The sequence below is a fragment of the Aotus nancymaae genome, unplaced genomic scaffold, assembly GCF_030222135.1.
Source record: "Aotus nancymaae isolate 86718 unplaced genomic scaffold, 86718_ANA_hifiasm-v0.15.2.pri h1tg000015l_0, whole genome shotgun sequence".
Taxonomy (NCBI): domain Eukaryota; kingdom Metazoa; phylum Chordata; class Mammalia; order Primates; family Aotidae; genus Aotus; species Aotus nancymaae.
This window is the reverse complement of record NW_026988426.1, coordinates 999,461-1,027,073: the sequence shown is the minus strand read 5'-3', so window position 1 is coordinate 1,027,073 and position 27,613 is coordinate 999,461. Positions and strand designations below refer to the sequence as shown.

At 40.2% G+C, this 27,613-nt stretch overlaps 2 protein-coding genes across 4 annotated transcripts in view; one reads left to right on the top strand and one right to left on the bottom strand.

Moving 5' to 3' along the window:
- ZSCAN25 (zinc finger and SCAN domain containing 25) overlaps positions 1-27,613 on the top strand; it is a 173,309-nt gene that overhangs the window by 137,584 nt on the left and 8,112 nt on the right. The gene's annotated exons all lie outside the window — the stretch shown is intronic.
- Positions 3,270-26,865, bottom strand: CYP3A4 (cytochrome P450 family 3 subfamily A member 4). Of its 2 annotated transcripts, XM_012455547.3 has the most exons (13): positions 26,686-26,865; positions 22,646-22,739; positions 21,354-21,406; positions 18,809-18,908; positions 15,819-15,932; positions 15,463-15,551; positions 14,039-14,187; positions 12,798-12,925; positions 11,661-11,727; positions 9,249-9,409; positions 7,561-7,787; positions 6,038-6,200; positions 3,270-3,808 (listed from the first exon to the last, which is right to left on the bottom strand). In XM_012455547.3, the coding sequence occupies exons 1-13, from the start codon at positions 26,754-26,756 to the stop codon at positions 3,713-3,715; spliced, it is 1,512 nt and encodes a 503-aa protein (XP_012310970.1). In that variant the 5' UTR covers positions 26,757-26,865; the 3' UTR covers positions 3,270-3,712. The 2 variants fall into 2 exon arrangements, with proteins under 2 accessions (XP_012310970.1, XP_012310971.1); XM_012455548.3 differs by lacking the exon at positions 22,646-22,739 and having other exon boundaries at positions 26,686-26,767.

Genomic DNA, 27,613 nt, shown 5'->3' with positions numbered 1-27,613 from the left:
GATCTTTGATGGTTTAAAGTCTATTTTATGAGAGACTAGGACTGCAACCCCTGCTTTTTTTTTTCCTTTCCATTTGCTTGGTAAATCATCCTCCATCCCTTTATTTTGAGCCTATGTGTGTCTTTGCATGTGAGATAGGTTTCCTGAATATAACACACCAGTGGGTCTTGACTCTTTATCCAGTTTGCCAGTCTGTGTCTTTTAATTAGGGCTATCAGCCCATTTACATTTAAGGTTAATATTGTTATATGTGAATTTGATCCTGCCATTTTGATGTTAGCTGGATATTTTGCCCATTAGTTGGTGCAGTTTCTTCCTAGCGCCAATGGTCTTTACAATTTAGTATGTTCTTGCAGCAGCTGATACCGGTTGTTCCTTTCCATTTTTAGTGCTTCTTTCAAGAGCTCTTGTAGGGTGGGCCTGGTGCTGACAAAAAATCTCTCCTTTAGCTCAGAGAAGTTTGTTATTACCCACTTTCTGAAGCCTGCTTCTGTCAATTTGTAAAACTCAGTCTCCATCCAGTTTTGTTCCCTTGCTAGCAAGGAGCTGTGATCCCTCAGTTAGCAATGTGGAAATCCTCCTGCCTTCTGCATTGATCTTGCTGGGAGCTGCACACCAGAGCCGTTCCTATTCTGCCATCTTTCCTGTGGACTCTTTCTTTTTTTGAGACAGATTCTTACTCTGTTGCCCAGGCTGGGGTGCACTGGCACTATCTTGGCTCACCGCAACCTCCACCTCCCGGGTCCAAGTGATTCTCCCACCTCAGCCTCCTGAGTAGCTGGGACTACAGGCATGCACCACTATGCCCAGCTGACTTTTGTGTTTTTTGGTAGAGGTAGGGTTTTACCATGTTGGCCAGGCTGGTCTCAAACTCCTGACCTCAAGTTATCCACCCACCTTGGTTTCTTAAAGTGCTGGGATTACAGGCATGAGCCACTGTGCTCAGCCAGATTTCAGTCTTTAATCCATCTTAATTTGATTTTTGTGTCTCGTGAAATGTAGGGGTCTAGTGTCATTCTTCTGCATAATGATATCCAGCTTACCCAGCACCATTTATTGAAGAGACTGTCTTTTCCCCAGTGTATGTTCTTGGCAATATTGTTGAAAATGAGTTCACTGAAGATGTGTGGATTTGTTTCTGGGTTTTCTATTGTATTTCATTGGTCTATGTGTCTGTTTTTATACAAGTATCATGCTGTTTTGGTTACCATAACTCTGTAGTATAATTTGAAATTGGGTAATATGATTTCTCAGTTTTGTCCTTTTTACTGAAGATAGCTTTGGCTATTCTGGGTCTTTTGTAGTTCCATACGAATTTTAGGATTTTTAAAATCTATTTCTTTGAAGAATGTCATTGGCATTTTGAGGGATTGCATTGAATCTGTACATTGCTTTTGGCAGTTGGACATTTTTAACAATATGGATTCTTACAATATATAAACATGGAATATCCTTTTTGTGTCTTCAATTTCTTTCATCAGTGTTTTACAGTATTCATTGTAGAGATCTTTCTCTTCTTTAATTCCTAGGTATTTAGTTTTATTTGTGGCTATTGTAAATGCAATTACTTTTTAAATTTTTGTCAGATTGTTCACTATTGGCAGATAGAAATGATACTGATTTTTGTATGTTGATTTTGTATTCTGCAACTTTACTGAATTTGTGTATAAGTTCTAATCATTCTTTGGTGGAATCTTTAGGTTTTTCCAAATATCATTTGGAAATTGTTTGGAAATCATTTTGAAATATCATTTGGAAATCATTTTCAAATATCATTTCCAAACATTACTTGGAAATCATTTAAACAGTTTCTTGCTTCCTGGCACAAAATGTATCCTAGGCTTATCTTGAACATTCTTAATCCTAGCCCTGCAATCAGCCATTTCTCTAAAGAGCTGTGGTTCCCTTTAGTGCAAAATGGTATTCATAAGCCAACATCTAGGCACTAAGTGTGCTCATTGCTATTGAAATGTCATTGTTACCTAGCCCTATCAGTGGAGAGAAGTAGGGAATGTATGTTTTTTGTACACACACACAAACACATACATACATTTATGTCTGTCTATCATCTATCTGTTATCTATCTAGAAGGGTATGAATATACACAGATACATTCATTTCAATCTAATTTCATAGGATTCATGCTAGTTTTCTCCCTGCCTGAATCCATTACTTCCTTCTGCAAAGGTGAGAAGCCTGGCTTCCATCATCCTTAATATATTTACTTATTTGATCAATCCCCTTTATGTAGCCAACTCTCACCCATCCCCTCCCACTCATAGATGCCCTTCTCTCCTTGCTTGGGATCTGTAGGCCCTATTTAGGCTCTAGCTGTTGCTGGCCACCCCTCTGTGTGGACCCCTTCTCTGCTTGCTTGGACTCCCATACCCTGGCCAGGCTGTCTCTCCACAAGAACTTCTACTTGGTCCTCACCCTACTTGGTTTCTGACTTGGAGACACCATGACTCTCTCTTCTCTACCTTAATGTGTGGCCACCGTCTGGCTGCCACCCACCTAGAGGCTTTAGGACTAAATTCTTCAGAAAGGGAAAGTAAAGGAAGGAATAGGAAAAGAAAAGGAATGAATGCTTTTAGCCTTGTTGCCCGGTCAATTGACCAGCTGACTCTTTTTTATTAAGTGTTCATTGTATTAAGACAGGAGTTGAGGATGGAATGTAAGAGGTGTAAGAAAACATGTTTCCTTCTCCCAGAAATATCAGGGGAGATGGGCTGAAAACATTAACTCAAAACTAATAATATAGTAAGAGCTTCAGTTGTATGTTACAAAATATATTTTGAGATGGAGTCTTACTCTGTCACCCAGGCTGGAGTGCAGTGCTGCGATCTCGGCTCACTGCGACCTCCACCTCCTAGATTCAAGTGATTCTCCTACCTCAGCCTCCTGGGTTGCTGAGATTACAGGCGCATGCCACCATGCACAGTTAATTTTTGTATTTTTAGTAAACATGGGTTTCACCATTTTGCCCAGGCTGGTCCCGAACTCCTGACTTCAGGTGATCAAAGTGCTGGGATTACAGGTGTGAGCCACTGTGCCCAGTCAAAAAAGGCATAATTAAACTGTGAATATTCTTTCTAAATAATGGGCAAAGACACAGTGGATTAACTCTCACCTATGTTAGTAACCAAATTGAAGTTCTGACAGAGGCCCCACACCAACAGTGGTTACAATGATCAAAAATATTTACTTGTTGGTTCTCAGTTATTCACTTCTATAGATTGCTCCTTAATGTGCAGGAAAGCATTCAATAATACTTTTGTAAAGATATTTTTATTTATTTGCTTAATGTAAAACTTTTCATGGGATACTCCTGATAAAACATCTCATATAAATATCACTGTTAGAGCCATCAAAATAATTCTTATTTTCATTAATAATTGTGGATGAAATTATTGAGAAATGTTTATTCTCTTAGAATGCAGAAGGAGTTAATGGTGCTAACTGGGGGTGATGGAGCTAGTCCTATGAGAAGCAGAGAAGCCAAATCTAGGTCACCTCCTTTATATTACCAACTGTAACACTCTACACAGACAGTGAGATAGCTCAATGCATGTACATAATCCCCAGTTATTTATGCAGTACATTAGATTAAGCCCATCTTTATTTCAAGGTTCTATTCAGAAAGTAATTTGAGGTCTCTGATGTTCTGAGGCACACCTTTCTTCAAGAGCAAAGCAGAAGTCCTTAGGGAAATTCAGGCTCCACTTACAGTCCCATCCCTTGACTCAACCTTTAGAACAATTGGTTTTTCTGTTTGAAGAAGTCCTCCTAAGCGTAATTTCAGGGGGATCTGCAACAGTTAAACAAGCATATTGAGAAGCATCAAATAAAGCAAAAGTAGAAAGTATAGCATTCAAGTAAAAAAAAAATGCATTAATGACAATAATGCTTTGTGAATATATGAAAACTACTTTCAGCACTATAAATCTTGAATTCTTTATACTTACTCAATAATGTGTGAAGATTGGATAGTGAGACCATCATCATCTATTAATCATTTAACAAAATATTTATGGAGCACCTATTCTGTGCCAGGCTTGAGACAAATTCATGGGAACCTGTGTTCCTTTTGGATTTAAATTGTAAGTAAAATGGATGAGTTTTTAAAATTTAAACCAGATTATTAGGTATGATGGCAAACTATTTTTGAAGAGTCATATAAAGTTAATTTTGTGTATGTTGAAACTTTCAAGGTGATCCTGAGTAGCTATTGTACATTTTAATTATATGGACAGTCTTCAACTTCCAGAGTCCAGTAATTCCTCCCAACTGAACCCATCCAGTGTAAAGATGGGAAGACACCTTAAGTAAGCATTATCATTTTATTTTTTCACATCTCCCCTTGGCTTCCAAGGGTAGTGCAAGTGAGAAACTCCTCAATTCCTACAGTGTTTTGACTCAACTTTTAGCCCCATTCTTTTTTTTTTTTTTTGTCCCATTCTTACTGAGACACTCTGTCAGTATTGAGGGGACACAACAGAGTGATATTCTGATCTCCACAGAGTAATGGGCAAGAAAATTGCCACGGAGATCAAGAAGTGACAGTTTGGAAGCTTACCAGGGAGTACCTTCCCCATCCCAGGTATGCCAGAGGACCACTTTCTCTCAGGGCTGAGTCCCCTAAGCACACGTATAGGATAGCTACACAGCTGGCATGAAGCTATAAATAATATGGAATATGGAAATAATATGGAAACCATCTCTATCTTCTTCCTGTCCTATGTAGAAAGCTTACTTAAGGGGCAGAGTTGCATAATAAATACATGAGACCTAGAAATAAGATTGATAGGGTCTTGCTTAATATGAATCAATGACAGCTGTTCTTTAACTTCTTCAGGGAAGAGATTCCTAATCTTTCTATAAATATAAAACCTTATTATTTAAAAAATTTCAAAAGGCATGAATATATTTCCCTGCAGACAGACATGCACATGTGCACACACGCACACATATATACATGAATGTCATTTGTTAAATGTTCACATTAAATAGCTTAATGTTTGTATGTAAGCCAATTGACTGCACATCACTCCTTAAATATTTACCAAATGCTTGCATTAGATAAAGTCTCTTGTAAGGCACCACTGGGATATTTTAAAAGGAGCAAAATGAGAGGATATCATTAATTGAGGAAGGAAGATATTCTTAGATACAGAGAAAATATAGAGAACAAAACTTAGTGATTTAATAGCAAATTATGAAATTATATGATAATAGCCTCCAGTAACCAATAACAGAGCAGAGGAGTAAATGGACCCTGGACTAGGTGGAGAAGACACTTTGGAAGGGCTTGAGAATTGAACTAGGACTTGAAAGGTAAGAACAGAATGAGGAATAAAGAGGAAAGAACATTAATAGAGTTATAACTGGTTTGAAAAGTAGCCCAGTTGGATGGAGCTAGGCATCTGGAAGGTGAGGTCAGTCAGGATGGTCTTGGACTGTGGTGGTCCTTCATATCTACCAGAAATGCTTAAATTAGTCATTCTCAACTTTGGTTTCACATGAGAAACAATGTGGGAGCTTTTAAAGCCACACTCTGGACAAATTAGTTTAGAATTTCTGAGATATCCCAGGCATCATGAATTTTTAAAGCTCCCTGGTGATTCAAATGTACAGCTAGTGGTTGGGAGCCACTGTCATGAGAAAGCCTCTATAAGTTCTGGTGAGGGAGAGCACCATTCAAAAGTCAAAACAAGGTAATCATTGCATTTCATGATTGTGCAAAATACTTATCTTTCCAATCAACTTGAAATGGAATTTAAATTTGCTCAAGTTCAAAGAGACTGCACATAATCATGGCTTGCTAATCTACATTGACTTTACATGATGTTTTTAATGCTATAGCTTTTTGACTCCAGAACAGAAGCACCCTTAAAGATCATAGATGGGTCCAAATATATTCTTTGGCCCATAGAAGAAATTATTAAAAGATTAAATGAGCATATTCTTTTTAAAAAATATAGACCGTTCAGTTAAAAGAATTCTTAATAAAACATTATTTATACAAAAATTGACTTACCTGTGTTTCTTTACAAGGTTTAAAGGAGAAGTTCTGAAGGACTCTGATTAGAGCAAGTTTCATGTTCATGAGAGCAAACCTCATGCCAATGCAATTTCTGGGTCCAGTTCCAAAGGGTGTGTATATGTAAGGATCTATGTTGTCCTTGTTATTCTTGCTGAACCTAGTTCCAGATTGGTAGATTAAAAAGTTAATGACATAATACCCCAAAGAGTTACATGTTAGGGTTTCTTACTTAGGGCCCACCCCTCAACTAGTAGTATACAGGATACTTTTGTGGGCTGGTCACTGAAATCCTGCTATGCTTATTTTGCTATGAGAATTGTAAGCTACAGATCCTTTCTACTCTCCTTACACTATAGGAGCTTTCAGTCTTGTTGAGATGAAATAAATGGTGTTGCATAGAATCTTTCTTTCTTTCTTTCTTTTTGAGATGGATTCTCACTCTGTTGCCCAGGCTGGAGTGCAATGGCACAATCTTGGCTCACTGCAACCTCCACCTCCTAGGTTCAAGTGATTCTCCTGCCTCAGTCTCCTGTGTAGCTGGGACTACAGGCGCCTACCACCACGCCCGGGTAATTTTTGTATTTTTAGTAGAGATGGGGTTTCATCATGTTGGCCAGGATGGTCTTGATCTCTTGACCATGATCTGTCTGCCTCAGCCTCCCAAAGTGTTGAGATTACAGGCATGAGCCACCATGTCCGGCCAAGAATATTTATTTCTAAACACTAAAATTATATTCATGGTGGTGATGTGTTGACAGTATAAAAGGCAAATAAGTGATGAGACTGATTGATGGAAAAGTAGGTTCCTGCCTCAACTCACACTTATGTTGGTCATGCAAAAGGAGAAGGGGAAATTGTCTTGCACTATTTCAAAATTGTTATTTTGCACTTTCCTTCTCCTCTCCTCTGTTTTTCTAATTCTCCTCTGTCTCCTCCCTACCTTGTCTTATCCCTCCTTCTTGTTCTCTCCATTTCTCCCTGTTTCTCCCTCTTTCTCTCCCACTCCTCCATGGAATAGTTTAAGTCAGATAATTTACATGGCCATATGATGCTACTGTACTGATGTACAGCAGTATCATCACTGCTTTCTTTGTCTGTTCCACTAAGTTATAAATTCTTTGAAGATTAGATCCAGTAAAAAATGTTTTATTCACATTTGATTCCTAAATATTTGATTATATTAAGGAAAAAAATATTCATTTGGGGGATAAATAATAATAGCATTATTATCATGTGTTTTTAAAAGAGTCCATATATTTTGGAGACTTATGACCCATAAGGACATAATTGATGACCTTCATCTTAAGTTGTTAGGACTGTGGGTAGCTGTAGCTTTCTTTTTTCTAGTCTATGGTTTGTAAAGTGTGACAATGATCAATTTGATGATTTTTAAAAAACTTTTTAAAAAGACAAGCAAATGATTGTACAACCACATGACTGTCCTGTAGATTAAGAGAGGCAGAATATGCTTGAACCAGTCTGGTTCAGGGAGGGCTCCCTTCCCAGGGGCCTTGTACCTTTCAGGGAGGAACTTCTCAGGCTCTGTCCAGTACTTTGGGTCATGGTGAAGAGCATAGCTTGGAATCATCACCACTACCCCTTTGGGAATGAACATCCCATCGATTTCAACATCTTTTTTGCAGACCCTCTCAAGTCTCATAGCAAGTGGGAATAATCTTAGTGTTTCATTCACCACCATGTCAAGATACTCCATCTGTAGCACAGTATCATAGGTGGCTGGTGCCTGGAAAGAAAGAAACAGATTTGGATACATTGAGAATTTGAATTAACTTTTAACTCAGTCCATGTAGTACTACTGAAGTGTCAGGAGCTTCAGAGCCTAACTCATACTGGTAAAGGATCATAGCATTCATAAAGTATTTTAATAACTGCATGCCCATTGATGTGCTGAATGGCCCACTGAGATGTGTGGAGGAGTAGTGAAGGTGGGAGACATTCAGGACCATCCTCACCCCAGGTACTAAAATCTTTAGCATAACCGTATAGTGGTTTTTCTTTCTCATGGAAATAGATGTGACTAATAGGCTATGACCAGTAGTATCAAATAAAATGTGATAAAGTGACTGTCACCTTTCAAAAAAGAAGTCACATGCCTGTAACCAGGAAAGTAAAAACAGATAAAAGGAGCAAATTCTCTGTGCCACGCAAGGATTATTGGTTGCAAAGTCCTGCATGGTAACTTTTTTTGTTATACATACAAACAACAAGAGTTACAAAGCAGGATTTGTATTATATGTGTGTGTGTGTGTGTGTGTGTGTGTGTGTGTTTACCAAAAAAAGCAGGACTTTTGTTATATAAATAAATGTGGAGAGGAAACACTATATTATATAAAATCTCTATCAATAATTTGAGAATAAACTAGTCCCTTTCTATCCCAAATATGACAAAAGAAGGTTCTGGTTGGATGTTACCAGAGCACACAATTTCAGTGCTAGTGAAAGTTATAAAGAGGCTGGCACAGCCCTGTCCTCATTTGTTGAAACAGTTTCCTAGTTGTTGCTTCAGGGCTGGACTGTAATCTCTATCCCTTTGTGTTCACCTCACTGCCACACCAGGGCCAGCCCCAGAAGCTAGGTTTCTTCATGCCACAAAGAATCCCAGTTTTGGCAGAGGCCTGAAAACAGTGTGGGTGATATGCACCTTGTACTTGGTGTTATATTTGGAAGGCAATATTATAGAGGTTGAGAGTTTAGCTCAGGAGTCAGATATCCTGGTTCCTAGCTTGGCTTCTTCACCAGTAGCTACCTTACTGGAGCATGAAACAGGTGTGGGGCAGAGCTGAGTCAGCCTGTGCAGAACACCCAGGGCCAAGCTCTGTCAGACCACAGCCAGACCCGAGCATGTCCTGCCAATAAGCAGAGCTCACTATCCAGATGTGTAAGCAACAAATGCTTATCGCTAGATGCCACTGAGGTTTTTGGATGTTTTTAACTTAGCATTATTGTGGTAACAGAAAGCAGATGAACCAGGGCCAGTACTGTTTTACAAAGATCTTATAATTCTGCCAGTCGCAACCATTCCTTATGTTTCTCCCTTTGTTTTTCTCCTCAGAGCCTTCCTACATAGTGTCAGTGAAAGAATCACTAATTATGCTTTTTATAAAAATTCTCCTGGGAAGTGGTGAGGAGGCATTTTTACTAAGGCTTCACCTCCTCCCTCCTTCTCCATGTATCATCTACTCACCTTGTTGGGTAAAACTGCATCAATTTCCTCCTGCAGTTTCTGCTGGACATCGGGGTGAGTGGCCAGTTCATACATAATGAGGGAAAGAGTACTGCTGGTGGTTTCATAGCCAGCAAAAATAAAGATAATTGATTGGGCCACGAGCTCCAGATCAGACAGAGCTGAAAGGAGAGGAAAGGCATTTTAAGTAAATCAGGTCAATGGAGGGCATCACAGTTTAGATGAAGAGAAATCTAAATGAAGCCCTCAAATCCCTAGGGGAAAAAACAGAAAAGCAATTCAGAGTCACACTGGGGGTGGTTTCACTCTGATGTGTATCTTACAGAGACAGAACAAGGCAAATCATTTTCATCCAGTTTTCCCCAAGGTATACAAGAATGTGGGCCGTCCACTCCTCCTCATGCCATCCCTCCCACCTGCACAGCTGGGTAATTTCCAGACAGAGCGTTTCTACATAACCTACTCAGTGTTATGGTGTACTTCTTGAATGATCCTAAAAGTACTTTACTGTAAATTAATATGGGGTAGTCTTCTCCTCCAAGAAAAATGTAATTTATTTTAGCTACAATATACCTTGACAAACTTTGAGGGAATTTGCAACATTAATGGTTAAATATAGGGAAAATTAAAGGACCTTTCCTGTAGATATGTTTGAGGGAATTTAAGGGACCAATATAGGACTACAGACCACCTCTAGCTACTCAAAGTGTGGTCCACAGTTCAGAAGCATCTGGGAGTTTATTAGAAACGCAAAATCTCAAACCCCACCCTTGAACTACTGATTCAAAATCTGAACTTTCACAAGATGCAGTGATTTGTTTTCACAGCCTAGCTTGAGAAGCATGGATTATATCTTTGAGAGATGTTAGGTGATAGATCTAGGCTACAGTTTTCAGAATTTGCTATCTCAGGATGTACAGGAACTAGAGATGGACAAAAAGCTATATGATTGGTGACTGGCTGTAGTCTGATGAATGGCATTAAAATAGCATAAGCTCCTATGATTACAAGTTGGCCCCTCTCTCTATTTTTCTCCTGAGAGAAGCTCAGGATGCTCCATCACTCATCTATTTGATCAGGACTGGATTAGGACCTTAGAGACCTGGAACACAGAAATAAATATGGTGCCTGCTCCAAACATGTAATTCACAACCAAAACCAATATGAAATGAGTGTGAGAAAGGTCAACAGAGCTGTGATTTACCAGTGAAGATTTCTGTGATGTAGTTGTGGGTAAATTCAACTATCTAATAATTGTATTCAGTTACCATGAACCTGATGATACTGATGTGGAATTGAACTATAAGCTCAAAGTTTAGAGCTCTCCTGTCCAATAAGGTAGCCTCTATCCACATGTGGCTATTTAAAATCAAATTTCATTCAATTAAATTTAAATACCATTTAAAATTGTTCTTCAGTGGCACTAGCCACATGTTGTCCAGTGCTCAATAGCCATTTGTATCTAGTGATTTCTATATGAAACAGTAAAACAATAGACTATTTCCTTTATCACAGCATGTTGTATTGGGATAGATTAATAGATAGATAGATGATATATGATAGAGAATAGATAAGTAGATAGATGATAGATAGACAGATAATTGATAGATGATAGACAGACAGAAGTAGATGTAGACATGGACATATTTAAAGCAGACTACTAGAGTTACCCAAGTCCTGCTCTCTAGAACAAATGGGTAAATATTCAGGAATTTTGTGAGATGGTTGCCAAATCTTGGTGGCTTGAAATTGACCATGGTCATCATTTTGCCACTGTCATTATAATAACTTTAGTAAAAACCATACATGGGTTGTAAAACTAGTAGGTGAAAGATTAAAGACAAAGAGGATATTTACATGGTCTCAGAGATTTCCCCTACTAGTTACTTATCAATTTGAAAGAGAAAAAATAACTGCAGTAGATTAACCTGGTGAACACACTTTCAGCAAGTACTGTCAGTTAAAATCACCCTTATTTGGACAACGTGTGTCCTTGCTGGATGTTAGATGTATTAGGTTGCTGTAAAAGTAATTGCGGTTTTGGCCATTAAAAGTCATGACAAAAACTGCAATTACTTTTGCAGCAACCTAATAAATTTCCAGGCAGAAGTTTCGTTTCAGTGGATCTGGAGGAGACTGAGAACTGGCATTTGATCTGATGTAGGTGATCCACAGACCGCGGACTTTATGGCATGCCAGGTTTGCTTAGGGTTGCCCTTCAAGCTTAGAACATGGCTATCTATGCCTATACGCCTCTAGAAAGTGCCTCTGCTACCATTTATACATCCAAACGTGTCGTTCTGCTTTGTGGCAGAAATTCTCATCTTCCTCGAATACTTCCTGCACATTTTCAGAACAAGGACCTCCCTCTTAGTGCCCCACCAGTAGCCCCCAGAAGCACTCTTTGGTTACCTTTGTGGGACTCAGTTTCTTTCGAATTCTGGGAGTCAATCATCAGCTGAAGGAAATCCACTCGGTGCTAGAAACAAAAAGAGACATTACAGTGACAGAAAGTGACTCATGAAGTCAGAAGTAAATCAGAAGTGCAGTCCTCAACCTCCCTTCTGAGAATATGGCCCCTTGAAGACCAGAAATGTGATGGGTGTTGCCTGAGTTACCAGTGAAAAAAATATCCATCTGAAACCTTGGAAAGCAGGATGTTTTCCTGAAACAAATCTGGCTATTATGTTCAATTGCTTTTTGGTCTTTGCTCCTTCCTGATCCTTAGTCCTCTGTCTTTTGGACACAGCTTCCTGGCCAAAGAGTTGCTAGCTCTTTCTGTGGTCATAACTGGTACCCATGAAGAAGTCCTGGACCTTTTATTCTTATCTTCTTCCCAATGTCCATAAAGATTAATCTCCTGACATTTCCAGAACTTAGCAGCTTTGGTGGGAGCATCTTCAAATACTCCAACATTCCTGGGTCACATTGACACCTGGGTTACCCAGTCCTGCCTCCCTGACCTGCAGACATCCTTTGGCTGGCCTCTAGGGTTCATAAAAGCAAAGTTGAGTTAGTTAGCCAGCCTTGCAGCCTCAATTCCCAGAGAAGACCTCTGTTCACTTCAGGTTGTGAGAGGGCTCAGATGTAACACACCTATACTTCAGCAGGTGGCCTGATAGGGCCTTTCATTGCAGAATGTGTAAAATAACAGCCTTGTATTTGAAATGACTCTTTACCAATCTATGATGTGGGGAAAGTATAATACCAGTAAAATATATTTCCAAACAATAATGTTTATCCTTTGACAATTTATTGAAGGGAAGTGAAGTGGTAAAATTTTATTTCAATAGTATTTATGCCATGGCATACTAATTGTTGCGCCCGATAACAAATTTTAAGTGCTGTCTCTGACTCATTCTCATATCTCCTTCCCCAAACTACACCTTCTGCATTCCTACCAAATGAATTCTCCTGCTCTAAACATAAGTACTCTTTATGTTAAAATCTTTCTTTTAAAACATACAGGTATGTGCACTGATTGTATGTATATTATCTAACAAATTATGAAAAAATAAACATCCTCCTATAACTACCACCAGATTTTACCTTATGTGTATCTTTGAGGCGACTTTCTTTTATCCTTTTTATAGATTTTCTTAAAAAACTTGTAGAATCTCTTGGAAACACAGAAATATTTAATGCTTCAAGAATTGGGGTAAGGAATGGAAAGATTGCTGTAGGAAAAACAAAACAACAACAGAAAAGGAAACCATTGTGAACATGCAGAATTTACCAGAGCAATTCTAATTTTCTCTACCAATCAGAAGAGTAAAAGACATCAAGGTTCTCAGCTGGAAGCCATTCCTTCTATGACTTTTGCCCATCTTCCAGGCCAGTGGTTGAGCAAGGGCAGGTCTATACATAGGGACCACCACTACAGAAGTGAGATCAGCAGCCCCTTCTTCGAATGATGAAAGGAACAAAATTCAATGCCCTAATTTCTTAGCCTTTATCTATTGGAATAGAGTCTCTTAGGATACCCAAATCATAATTTGCTGCTTAAATTAATCATGCTGTTCAAGAAATAGTAGTCATGATAGAAATAGCATAGCATATCTCTGTCGCCTATCATGGAATAAAGCTAAAATCAATAAGGGAAAGAAAATTGGGAAACTCACACATACATGGAAGTTAAATAATAAACTCTTAAGTAACCAGTGAGTCAAAGTAGAAACCCAAAGGGCAAATAGAGACTGTTTTGAGGTGAAAACAAATTAAGATGTGATAGGCCAACAACTCATGGGATTTAGCAAAGGAAGTGCTCAAAGGGAAATTTATAGCTATAATGTCTAAACTTAGGAGAACAAAAAATCACAAATCAATAATCTACATTCATGCCACAACACAGTAAACAAAGAAGTGCAAACTAAGCCTAAAGCCAGCAGAAGAAAGAAAATGATACAGACTAAAGTACAAATTCATGAACCAGAGAATAAAAAAACAACTGACAAATTAATACCATTTCTATGAAGTGTCCAGAATAGGCAACTTTCTCCCTCTTTATGTTTATGTACAGAAAACATAAAGAGGCAGAAAGTTGATTAGTGTTGCATATGATGACAGGGTTTGTGGCAGGGGGTTGATAGCTAAAAGTGTCTGAGGTCTCTAGATTGACAAAAATGTTTTAGGGTTTACAGTGGTGATTGTCACACATATCTTCAAGCACATTGCAAACCATTGAACTGTACATTTTTTAAGTAGATGAATTACATGGTATGTGAATTATTACATCTCAATAAAGCAGTTATTTTTAAAAGAGAGAGAAAAGGAAATAGTAGTTCACATACTTATTGAGAGAAAGAATGGATCTAAAAAGTCAAATCTTAAAAGCTTCTTGGTGCTTTCCACAAAGGGGTCTTGTGGATTGTTGAGAGAGTCGATGTTCACTCCAAATGATGTGCCAGTGATCACATCCATGCTGTAGGCCCCAAAGATGCTGAGTGGAGAAAGACATGGAAAATTAAAATCAGCACCACTCTACCATCCTTCCACTGTACATGCAACAGGAAACCCACATATCCAGTCAAGACAAAGAGCCACAGACTTTCAGAACTATCTACTCAATCATCTTCCATCACACTCCCTCAGAAGGTGGTTATCAGATGCTAGTGATGCATCTGGCCCTACGCTGGGTGTGATGGAGACACCAAGCTGAGTTAGACTCACCTCTGAGGTCAAGGAACCCAGTCATAGAAAGACAGAGACCCATTATCAGACAACTACAGTAGCATGTGTTGAGAGTGGATGATATAAGATGTGTAAGCACTGTGCTTTAGCAGGACAAGAGCAGAATAATTAATTATTCCTAGTGGATTCAAGAAAGGTGATGTCTGACTACAGACTCTATGCCCAGAGCTGATTCCTCTTCAGCACTTAACAGCAATATCCTGTTCTGAGCTCCCAGAAATATTGTCCTTATTCTCTACACTCCCTGCTAAAGCTTTGGAAAGTTCCACTATCCCCAGCTCTTGTGAGCTGAGGTTGCCCTGATGGCAGAATCATTTTTGTGAAATATAATGACCAAGAATTTCCTGGTTAAAAATAATCTCTCAAAAATTGATTTGGCAATTCCTATACCTGAGTGACCACATATCCCGAGTCTGCCCAGGACAGGCTCAGATTACACCCATTGTTCCTGCAAAATTAAAGCACATACTAGTGTAGACAGCAAATAATAGGTTTGCCCTACCTATGGTATTTCTAGCACCCTCTCTTTTTAAGACTGAAGGAAAAAGTAGTAGTGGGAATGTTTAATCTTTTGTATGTTACTGATAACCTCAGAAAAACCATGAAAGGATCAAAGTTATTTAAAGTTCTCCATTATAACTTTCCCACCCTACTCACTGCCAACCAACAGACACCAAGTGCCTTCCCTTTCCACCATCCCATACACTCCATACTTAAAACTTCGGTATAATTATGCTTTTTTCCCCCTAAAGTATGTATTTAGTCTTCCAGAATATTCAAGGTGACAGTTTATCAAATAAGTAAATTGTGGCTCATGTGCACAGGAGAGAAGACCCTTTACCTCCAGCTGCCCCACCTCCTCATGGGAGCTGCCCCATCTTGGGTGACCCATGGGAGTTGCAGTATCACAGCCCTCCTTTTGTCTGGTCACTGGAATAACCCAACAGTGGCAATATTAGCTCCATGGCAGGCAGCTGGAGGGTCTAATGATGGCTCAGAACCCCATGGCTGTGCTCCTACTTACTCTTTCATGTCGATGGGCTTGCCTTTCTCTGCTTCCCGCCTCAGGTTTTTCACCAACACCTCTCCATACTGGGCAATGACAGGGACCATCTAAGCACAAAACACAACACCACCCATAGTTAAATGTGCAGACTCAAGTCCCAGAAGGACATGGCTTTCTCCAGCATGGAGCAGTAAGTGACATTTTATAATGAATTTTGTGATGTCTTTTCTGTACATAAACATAAAAGACCATTTTGAGGAAGCTCAAATTCAGTGGACTAACCTTTGGAAAGGGACTGTGATCTTCTTACTTTCTACCTGTCCCCATCAGCTTCATTCTTAAGTTTTTAATTAAAACTCATGTTATTTTCATACCTCCTTGAGTTTTCCACTGGTGAAAGTTGGAGACAGCAATGATCGTATTCTCTTCCATTCATCATCCTTAGCTATAGAGATGGCATTTTTCATAAATCCCACTGGGCCGAAAGGCTAGAGTTCAAAGCAAAAACATTTTGTCCTACATCAGTTGTGGAGATCTCCATGGTTGTAGAAAATGTGTTAAACAGGCATCACATTAACAAATATTTAGTGACTGTCTACTAGGTGACAGGCCCTATGCTAGATGCTCAATAGAGATTTATCCCAGATGCCCAGTGTCCTGGGATGTATTTGCATGTGGGGCAGTGTTCAAGAGACCCAGCCACCTGATGTGGTCTCCAGCCTCTATATCCCAGTCTCCTTTTGTATGCAAATTCTCCATTTGGTAGGGAACCTGGTCTTCCAATGGAATAGACAGGATGAAGACCTAGCACTTGTCCCCAGGACTGTGCAGTGTAGAGGGAGTGGTGACAGACAGGCAGGTGGATTTGCTGGACTGTATGTGGCCTCAGACAAGCTCTGTCTTTATGTTCACCTACAACATGGATAACTTGAAAAAGATGTGCCTTGATGTGGTGATTTTAAAAAAACAGTAGGTAAAACTTTTAAAACTAGGAACATATTTTGAAGAAATAATGAGATTCCATGAAAATTCTTTTCTCTTAATTTTTTATTCCATAGATAGAAAGAAAAAGAGATAATTATTTTTGCCAACTTGGAACTGGCCTATCAAGCCAACATGCTTGAAACTTTCTTTCATCTTCCATAACCATATTTTGTTTTATAATGAGCACTTCCAGCACTCATTTATGATAAAAACTCAGCAAATTAGGGAGAGAAAGTTCCTCAATTTGATAAAGGGAATCTACAAAAACAAAACAAAAAAAACCCCACTTCATCTAAATCATGCTTAATGATGAAAGACCAAATGCTTCCCTCCTAAGATTAGGAACAATTCAAAAATTCACCACATTTACTCAACATTATACTGGGAAGTCCTAATGCAATAGACAAGAAAAGAGAAATAAAAGGCATACAAATTGGAAAGGAAATAAAAGAATTTTCTCCATTTCCAGGTACCATAATTGTCAATGTACAAAATCTCAAGGAATATACAAAGAGTTGTAGAACTACTAAGTTTTGCAAGGTTCTAGGATACAAGATCAACACACAAAAACCAAGCACATTTCTATGTAACAACAATCAATATCTGAAAATACAAGAAAAACATAATATAATTTAGAGTCACTCCAACAAAAATGAAATACCTTAGCTGTAAATCTAACAAAACATGTACAGGATATCTGTGCTGAAAACTACAAAATGTTAAAAGCAGTCAAAAGAAACCTAAGGAAATGGAGAGGTATACTATGTTCATGAATTAAAATACCAAACATAGATTTTCCCTAAGTTGATCTATACATTTAATTCAATTTTTGTCAAAATAACAGGTTTATTTGTAGACACTGACAAACTCATTCTGAATTTTTATGGAAAAACAGAAGACCAGGAAAACTAAAACAAATCTGAAAAAATAAGTCAATAAAAGTAGGAAGAATCACTCTACATGATGTTAAGAGTTACTGTACAGCCTGTCAGACACAGTATCACCAAAGCAAGCTGTAGACAGCCTGCATGACCTCAGAGGATCTGGGGCAATACAGATCATCAAGCAATACAGTTATCTTCATGAGTTTTGGGACAAATTAGCTGCATATCTATCATCAAGAGATTCACAATCAAAATCTGTATCAAGACAAAGAATTTCAAATAGCACATGTATGACCATGTCTGAAATGTAAGCGTTCTGTAGCATAATTTGTTTTGAAAGAAACTACATTATCAACTTGAATGTAAATGTACATGTGCAGATATTCCTAAAGCTTTTATTGACCAAAAAAAAGTTACTGTACAGCTACTAGAGTCACCACAGTGTAGTATTGGTGGAGGAATAAACACGGTGACTAATGGGACAGAATAGCAAATGAGAGATGCACAGAAATAAGCCCAGTTGATTTTTAACAATATGCCCACCTTTCCAAAAATGGTGTTGGAACAACTGGACAGCCAAAAGCCACAAAAAAATGAACCTTTATCTAAATCTCATACCTTATGCAAAAAATAACACAAAATGGATAATAGAGTTACATTTAGTAAAGCATTAAACTTCATGACTTTTAGAAAAAAACAGCAATATAGGAAGAAGGGCTAGGCAAAGAACTTTCAGACTTGACACCCAAAGCACAATCCATAAAAGGAAATATTAATATATTGGCCTCCTCAAAAAAAAAAAAAAAAGTTTGCTCTGATATAGACCCTGTCAGAGAAAAAGACTTGTGACTGTAGGATAGCAGAAGGGAGCCACATGGTGATGGAATGGGTATTCATCTTGATCATGCTGATCATTGCACAAGTCTACAAATGTGATAAATTTGCACAGAACTACACACACACTCAAGACCAGCCTGGCCAATTTGGTGAAACCCCGTCTCTACTAAAAATACAAAAATTAGCTGGGCATGGTGGTGCATGCCTGTAGTCCCAGCTACTTGGGAGGATGAGGCAGGAGAATCACTTGAACCCAGGAGGCAGAGGGTGCAGTGAGCCAAGACTGCACCACTGCACTCCAGCCTTGGTGACAGAGCAAGACTCCGTCTCAAAACACACACACACACACACACACACACACACACACACAAAACTACACATACAAATATACAAATGAGGGCACATAAAACTGGTGAAATCTGAATAAGCTCTGTAAACTGTATCAATGTATTAATGTCAATTTTCTGTACTATACTAACATGAATATACTGTATGTATAGTTATGCAAGATTGCACAATGTTACCATTGGGGGGGGACAGGATGAAGCATACGTGGAACCTTCCTGAACATTTTTTAGGCAACTGTCTATGAATATATAAGAATTTCAAAATGAAAATTTAATCAATCAGCATTTAAATTTCAAAAAATAGATGCTTACCCTCCGGTTAGTGAAGACAGAATAACATTCTTTCACTAGCACTGTTTTGATTATGTTGGGATCTGCGATAGCCAGCACAGGCTGTCGACCATCATAAATCCTGTGTGGAAAAAAAGAGTTGATTAAACATCAACAGCCTTATTCTACAGCTGCAGCCAAACCCAGGAAGCCAGACTTTGATCCTGACATTACATAATCTCCTACTTGTACAATCCACAGCAACCTTAGGTTCTAGTTCATTAGGTATGACACATGGCAAGAGTCTGACACAGGAGCCACCCAAGTCTTCGTACGACAAGGGTAATGTGGGCCAAACAGGGAAGAGACATTGAAAGACAAAAGAGCTCTTCAAAGAGATCATGGTTAGAAATACAGGAGAGCATTTGTTAAGCTGGGTGGTGCATACGTGGGTATTTCACATGCCACTCTCCATAATGTTTAATATGTCTAAATATATATATATATATAGATATTTGAGATGGAATCTCGCTCCGTCACCCAGGCTGGAGTGCAGTGGCACTATCTCGGCTCACTGAAACCTCCGCCTCCTGGGTTCAAGCAATTCTCCTGCCTCAGCCTCCTGAATAGCTGGGACTACAGGTGCATGCCACCACGCTTGGCTAATTTTTTGTATTTTTAATAGAGACAGGGTTTCATCATGTTAGCTAGGGTGGTCTTGATCTCCTGACCTCGTGATCTGCCCATCTTGGCCTCCCAAAATGCTGGGATTACAGGCATGAGCCACTGCACCCAGCCCAAAATATCTCATTTTTGAAAAGAATATTAGGTTCATGAAAAATTGAAGGCAGGTAAATCATCAGATGCTCACAAGGACTAAATGTTGCAAGGGGCAGTTGGAGTAGGACCCATGGACATCCCGAGCTGTGTGTTCTTTCTACTCAGTCGTGTTGCCTGTATGGGCCGTGCCAGCTCCACAGCACCCCACAGCCAGCACTGCGGTTTCTAAGGACTTGGTAAGAGAAGATGAAGAAGCACAAAGAGGCAAAACCTTCTCCCACTTGCTTCTAGTGAGCAAACACACCACTGCACCTCTTCCACTGCTCTCACCAGACCTCTAGCACCTCTGACAGGGAACAGCTGCTGCAATTGGCTGAGGCCACCTGATAAAATCACAGTCCATCAGCCCCCAGGGAACACAATGGTTTAAGAATTTTCAGCATCTCTTCTTCAAAGTAAGCAAAATGGTATAAACCAATAAGTACTTGTACATCCTTCTATTAAAAAGTCTTGGCTTAAATTTAATAACAAAATGGAAGGAAAAATTCCACACTTGCAGAGAAAGTGAAAAAAAAAAAAAAAAAAAACCCAGCAGAGCATAAATTTTTCCCAGTCTGTTTCTCTGTATCTCTCAACCCTTCTTTTAAAAGTACATTAATTCCAAAGTTTAAATGGAAGAGTTTTGACTTTTAATTGGAAGTGAATCGATGTGGGAAGGAGGTGCTGCCATGCATTTATGAGCACATATTATAAAAGTCTGAGACAATGCATGGGAGAAAAGGGCACCTAAGGAAGAAAAAAAGAAAAAGGGAATAGGCAGCCACTGGACAGAAGGCAATGCTGGGAGTCCCTGAGCCAACAAAGCCTGGAGAAGAGTTGTAACCACAATGCTCCCAGCCTAGTTCAGACTGAAGAGCTCAACATCCTTGGTAGGACAAGCCTCGAAAAGTTTTACAATAGTGAGTGTGAATGTTGTCAGAACCAAAATGATGTCACTATGTGAGTAAGAGAGAGAGTGTGTGTGTTAGTGTGTGTGTGTATGTGTGTGTGTGTAAAAACCCTGACAAATAAGGCTATGAAGAGGGAATTCTCATGCTTGTGTGCCTGATAACAAAACTACCACAAAAGACTTTGCAGATGTTCTCACTCATAGATGGGTGTTGAACAATGGGAACACATGGACACAGGGAGGGGAGCACTATACACTGGGGTCTGTTGGGGGGGAGTGGGAGGTGACAGAGGGGGTGGGGAGTTGGGGAGAGATATCATGGGGAGAAATGCCACATATAGGTGAAGGGGAGGAAGGCAGCAAATCACGCTGCCACATATGCACCTATGCAACAATCTTGCATGTTTTTCACATGTACCCCCAAACCTAAAATGCAATAAAAAAAAAAAAACTTTGCAGAACCACAGGCTTGCACAAAGGCCATCCCAACCTTACACAAAAATAGTTTTTCAAGGACACCTGCCCAGCAACTGCCTGTTCAACCTTGGTATGGAGCCACCCTTGTTATTGATCTTTGTAGGGAAGGATAATTATTTCAAAACTGATATGAAACCCCCCTCCTATTTTCCTTGGAGCATCTTTGTCTTGCTTTACCCCCCTGAATTTGCATACAGTTTATGATGGCACACAGATTCCCATTGCAATAATTATCCTCTTCTTTTAGAGAACCTCTCTGTTTGTGGTTAGGTTGACAAGAGCTTCATCCTAAGAGGCTCTAAGTTGAGCCTGTCCTCTGTGCAGTGGGGTAACCTCATCATAGAAACAAGTCTATCCAATGGAGGTTTCCAGAATACTCACCCCCACACTTTTCCATACTTTTTATAACATTCCATGTCAAACTTCCAAAAGCCCTGGGAGGAGAAACAAAATAATATTTGATTATTATTTTAAATGTACTTAACCCTGCCTCTAAATGGGACTGAAAACAGTCGAGTCCAATGAAATCAGACTTGCTGGCAGTTAGAGGAAGCTTATTTAGAGACGTCATAAGGGAAAGGAGAGAAAACAGAGGAGATATTTGAAATGGGAAATTTAAAAATCACTCTTGAATTTCCTCCAAGTGTTGTGGATACTGAATGACTTATCCTTGTGTATAAATACTAAACAACTCCTTGTCTTTCAATGTATTTTTCTTTTTCATGTGTTGTCTCTAAAATCTGATAAATCCCTGAATGATCATCTCCAGGGACAGTGGGGAAACCGAAGCTGAGGGAACGTGAGTGAATGTCAGAAGAGAATGCACAGCCTTTGATCTCTTTGTTCGTCATCCTCTTCATTTATTTCATGAGCTCGCTTTGCATGTGATTCCACCTTTGTGTAAAACACACACACACACACACACACACACAAATTCATTTTGTGCTTAAATATCTGAGGTTGATAGACAACCACCATCTCATCTCAGTTACATCCACTCCCTGCTAAGACTCACCCATAGGGTGCAGCTTTTGAAGGAGAAGAAGTAAAGCAGAAACTCTTTATTCTGTCTCTCAAAGCTACAAAAGATGTCATGGGGAGTAAGAGCTGGGGTAGAGCCACAGAAATACTATCAGGGAATTTAGCATTTTTTGGAGACTATTCAAGTAGGTACAAATGACCCAATGGTAAATACTTGGGCTCCCCAATAAACTGAGTTTCAAAGCTGTCCAAGAGGAAGGGAAAAAAGGCTAACTCATGAGCTTTTGCTACACAGAGGAGAATTTGACTCTCATGTACACAGATAACAAGCCACAATCGGAAGGTCCTGTTACTACTTTTAATACTAAGTATGACTGTACCTTCCTGGGAACCTGCACGGAGCAAGAAGAAAATCCTCTTTATGGTGCTCACAAAGTCTGCACATCAAGTTCTGAACATCAGGTTGCTGATCTCCCTGAGGTTTGGGCTGTTCGACTGAGGCAAACCTGAGGTTCCTGAGAGTTAACAAGAGCCCCCAGGTAATCTTTGCCATGCTCTGGGTGATGTCTGCGCACTGTTTCTGAAAGTGTAAAACCTCAGACCTTCCTCCCAAGGAGAAGCATTTTTACTGATGGAACGAAGCTGTTCTTTGCCATCATAAGAAGCAAAACGGGGAGCTCCAGAACACTCACCTGACGGTAGGACAAAACAGTTCCCAAAAAGGGTAGAGGTGTGGGTCCTGGAATTCCAAGCTTCTTAAAAAGCCCATGTGAATGAGTTCCATATCTATAAAGTGAAACAAATCAGGTCGCAGGGATTGTGACTTTATAGATATAGGGGCTGGTGAGTCACTGACTGAGGAACTGAATTGTCAAGAGAGGGAGGTAACATTAAGGCAATAAATAATAACAGTAACTCCAATGGCAAAGATTATATTTGTTCATCAGGTCCTTTCCTGCCTCCACCATGAGACCCCAAAAAGTCACAATGATTAGCTAAAAGCAGCTGAAGTCCTCTTGGTCCCAATCCTGGAGCAAATACTTCATAAATGTCCTCAAATGTGAGTGCTCCTGAGAGGTTCAGGTGGAAAGTCTTCCAGGGCACTTCATTCCCTTATGTCTATTTAATAAGTGGACTCTTCCCTGATTTGGGAATCCTTATCCTGGGTAGAAAGGGTGACTTTTTTTGTCTTCTGCAGTGATGAGATTTTGCATCATTGTATTCAGTCAATCACACAGGGCCACTGAGAGCCTATGGCGACCCTATCTTTAAAAATTGCTCAGAGGCTTCTATGCTTTCCCTTCCCTCTAAGCTCTGACCCTGTTTTAGGATCTGACCCTTCTTAAACCATCATTCACAGGTCTTGGAGGAGTCAGAGGCTTTATTTCTATAGATCAACAGCTGTGCTCCAGGCTTCCATTGGCCTCATAGAAATGGGAGCACCTTTCAGCTACACTTCAATCTCTGTGGTCAGATAATCTGGTTGATTTGAGCTGTTGGAGAGGATGACTGACTCATATTTTCATGAATGACAGTGTGCAGAAGAATCACAACTAAAGAACCAATTTCCAGAATATTCCTCTTGTGGAATCTAGCCTCCCAACTGGTGATATTCACCTGATAAGCATGGTGCCAGTGCTATGGTCTGCATCTGTACCCCTACCCAAATCGCATGTTGAAATGCAATCCCCAGTGCTGGAGTTGGGGCTTGGTAGGAGGTGATTGGATCTTAGAGGCAGTTTCTCATAGTTTAACTCCATCCCCCCTTGGATGCTGTCCTCGTGGCAATGAGATTTTTATGAGATCTGGTTGTTTAAAAGTGTGTGGCACTTCCTCCCCACTCTCTTGCTTCTGCTCCAGCCAGGTAAGATCTGCCTGCTTCTCCTTCACCTGCCATGACTGTAAATTTCCTGAGGCCTCCCTAGAGGCAGAAGTCGCTGTGCTTCCTGTACAGCCTGCAGAACCATGAGCCAATTAAATCTCTTTTCTTTATAAATTACCCAGCCTCAGGCATTTCTTTATAGCAATGCAAGAAAGGATGATTACAGCCAGACATGCTCATTTTTTTCAAGGCGATCAGTCACAAAGCAGTCAGTTTTTTGCCTCTGCACATCAACTATCTCTGTAGGAAAACCCATTAAGGCTGGTGCTCCCTATGGCAGGCCTGCTTGCAGCTCATCTTTGATGGGTCATGTATGCATTCTCCCAGCTGGGGGTTATGGATGTCTGAAGACCTTCCCAGTCTGATGTTACTGAGGGGTAGAGGACTGGAGGAAAAACAAAGGCTGATGGAAGGGGTTGCCAGCCATCAATTCAACCATGAATCTGCTCGTCCCACAAAGTTGGCCTCAGAGAGGGAAATTAGGAAAATGTGGCTGAATAGTGTGGAGTGTATAAATGGATCCGTTCACCTTGTATGTGCTTTCAACTGAAAGACAGGGGCCTTCTAATGTCCATGTACCTTCCTGTTGATAGCAAAAGATGCAGTATTCCATGTAACCATAAAATATTCCACAGTTGAATTAAGACCGTTTTCTCTTCTTTAAAGGGTAGCTTTTCAGGCAGTAAAGGTTCCAAACATTCTGTACAAATCCAGTGACTCTTATAATATGTGGGAAAATACAACTGAGAAATTGCATGGGGGGTCATGTTTGGAAGACCCAGAGGAGGCAGCACAGCCAGGCCCAATAGTGCATTTGGATCCTTCCCCCAGAACAGTTAGTGGAAGTATATGCACCATTACTAAAACCAGCATGGCCTTGGGTTTTCCCACTCCAGTTCCTTCCTTTGTTGTCACAGCCATGGCAAATCAATGACGCTAATCTCTGCTTCTAAACTTTCTACATGTTACCTGACCTCTCAGGCCAGAACAAACTTAATGTGTAAGCAGCATTGGCCCCGAGGGAAGTTAAAGGTGAGTGTCCAGACTCACATGGTACCATGTCAAGGCAGAGGGTGAGCTGGGTGAAGTCTTTAGTTTCTTTCCAGCTGTCCTCTGTTTGGTAGAGTAATGCTGCTTTTGGTTCCAGTGAAGAAGCTAACAGAAAAGCCGGTCATCTATTGCATGTAATTGTGTTGGCCTAAGGAAGGCATGTTCTACACTACAGTTTCTGACTCCTGGGCTGCAGGAGCATCATCTAAGGCTAAGGTATTGCCTGCCCAGCTGCCCAAATCTGTAGTGACAGCCCCACAACATGGTAGACCACACACAGAGTGACACAGATGGTGCCCCGTGTCCAGGCTTGAAGCAGATGAGATGCCAACCTGTTTGCCCTTTGAGTGACCTCCACTGTGGGGCCAGGACCCATGAATATCTCTTTGGAGTTATACCCTGAGAGCTGAGGGATATTTTCTCACTTCATACTGATCCTGTCTGGATACCTTTACTGTCATCACTCACTCACAGTCTTGCTTGCTTCCCTGCCTTGAGAGTTTATGATAACCTGCTAAGCAGGATTTATTTGAAATGGAGGTATTAAAATAAACTGTTGGGAAGGTATATTTAAAAAGACATATGCAATCTTGTCATAGAGATATACATTTGTGCATTAGACTCATATTCCTGACATTATTCTGGAAAGGTGAGGTTATTTTACACACATTTATTGTCACAAATACTGAACTGATAGCCCTCTTTTATCATCCGGGGGAACATGCTGGAAATAGTCTATCTCAAAAAAAATCTGGTTTTAAATAGAATAAATTTAAGCCATATCAATTCATGTTAAAATATCAGCAGATGGAAACTATGTTGCCACAATGCACTGAATTTCTAACCTTTCTGTGAAAGAATTAAAATGAGGTTTATATTTTCTATTTTCATGTCATCATAATTCCCTATTCTTAATAAAAGTGAAATTGAGGTAGAAGTAAAATGTGACAGATGGGAAGGCTCCACTGCCCACAATGGGGAGTAACTCTTCTCTCCACCTGCTCTAGGATGCCAGGAATCCCACAAAAAGACACTCTTAACAGCTGTTATATCTTAACAGATGTATATCTTAACTGATATATATCTTAACAGATGTATATCTCTATGACAAGATTGCATATGTCTTTTTAAATATACCTTCCCGACAGTTTATTTTAATACCTCCATTTTTCCCTTTATCATCTTCTACTGCAACGTAAAGGGAAAAATGTGAAATCCAAATTCTGGTTTAGTAAGCTGGGTCCAAACTATTGTCAATTAGATCATCCTCAATCAAAGCTGTCCCTAAACCCTTCTTGTCACTAAAGATAGATGGCGGAGTTGCTTATTTATTTCTTTATAGATCTGCGTAAGATCTGTAATAATCTCTATATGTTTACAGCATCCAACACTTAAGCTACTTCTCTTTGAACATCTTTTTTTTTTTTTTTTGAGACGGAGTCTTGCTCTGTCACCCAGGCTGGAGTACAGTGGCATGATCTTGGCTCACTGCAACCTCCACCTCCTAGGTTCCAGAGATTCTCCTGCTTCAACCTCCAAGTAGCTGGGACTACAGGCATGCACCACCACACCAGGCTAATTTTTGTATTTTTAGTGGAGATGGGGTTAGCCAGGCTGGTCTTGAACTCCTGACCTCAGGTAATCCTCTCTCCTCAACCGCCCAAAGTGCTGGGATTACAGGTGTAAGCCACCTGGCCTGAACATCTCTTTTTGATTTTTAAAACAGATAAGGGAGGGTCCTGATTAGCATCCCAAGTCCAAGGAAACAGAGGAGAGGAGCCTGGACAGTTAGTTACTCACAGATACAGGAGCACCAGGCTGACAGCCAGGAGAAGCCAGGTTTCAACGGCCAAGTTTGGGATGAAATCCATCACTACTTTCCTTCCTTATCTCTCTCCTCCGAGTCTTTCTTTCAGCTGCGTGCTGCCGTTTGCTGGACTGAGTACGTGGAGCTTTCCTGCCCTGCACAGCAGTGATTCAGTGAGGCTGCTGCATTGTTTATGTACTGGAGCAGGAGGCAGGGCTAGAGTTGCAGCCAGTAGCAGGGCCACCTGCGCTCCACCTGCAGTTAGAAGAGGCTTCACCTTGGCAGTTGGCAGAGAATCACACATAACTCCCACTGACCTCCTTTGAGTTCATATTCTTTGGGGAATCATAAACAAGTCAATCAGTGTTACTGGGGAGTCCAAGGGTTAGGAGTTCTTATCAGAAACTGAAGTGGAGCCATTGACATGAAATCTATTAAATCTCCTCTCTCCTGCCCCTGTCTCCATGGCTGTCTTCATTCCAGAATACTTGAAATCCATCCCAACAAGCCACATCTACAGATCTTTACCCATGCCTGGAGTGCTCCTGTGCCCCCTAGAAGACTCCTATACATCCTTCTGAACCCAACCAGACAGAGCCTTCTCTTAGAGTCTTTTCTCACCAACCTACTCACACAGATGTGACCATTTCCTTCATGCAATCCTGTTGTCCTCTTTCCTCTTGACCACCATTGTGGGTTTCCACACCTGTTTTCCTTACCTGAGATGACCTCCTGAAGGGCATAGTCTGGTCTTATTCACTGTCATGGCTCTGCTCCCTATCAGGGTGCTGAACATGCAGTTGGTGACCAGAAAGGCTGGTAGAGTTGACTTGGCTGAGATTGCTGGGCCCGTGTGTCATCCCCTCTGACTTTCCGATGACCACTCCGTCTTCTTAGGTCATTCCTATAGCCAGAGCTCTT

Bases quoted from the DNA above. Each gene is read 5' to 3' on its own strand.
- CYP3A4 (XM_012455547.3), bottom strand. From the start codon at position 26,756: ATGGATTTCATCCCAAACTTGGCCGTTGAAACCTGGCTTCTCCTGGCT. The intron at 18,909-21,353 runs GTGAGTATTCTG...TTTTCCACACAG, and splicing joins AAGTATGGAAAAGTGTGGGG to GATTTATGATGGTCGACAGC. The intron at 11,728-12,797 runs GTAAAATCTGGT...TTTTGTTTCTAG, and splicing joins GCCTCAAAGATACACATAAG to CACCGAGTGGATTTCCTTCA.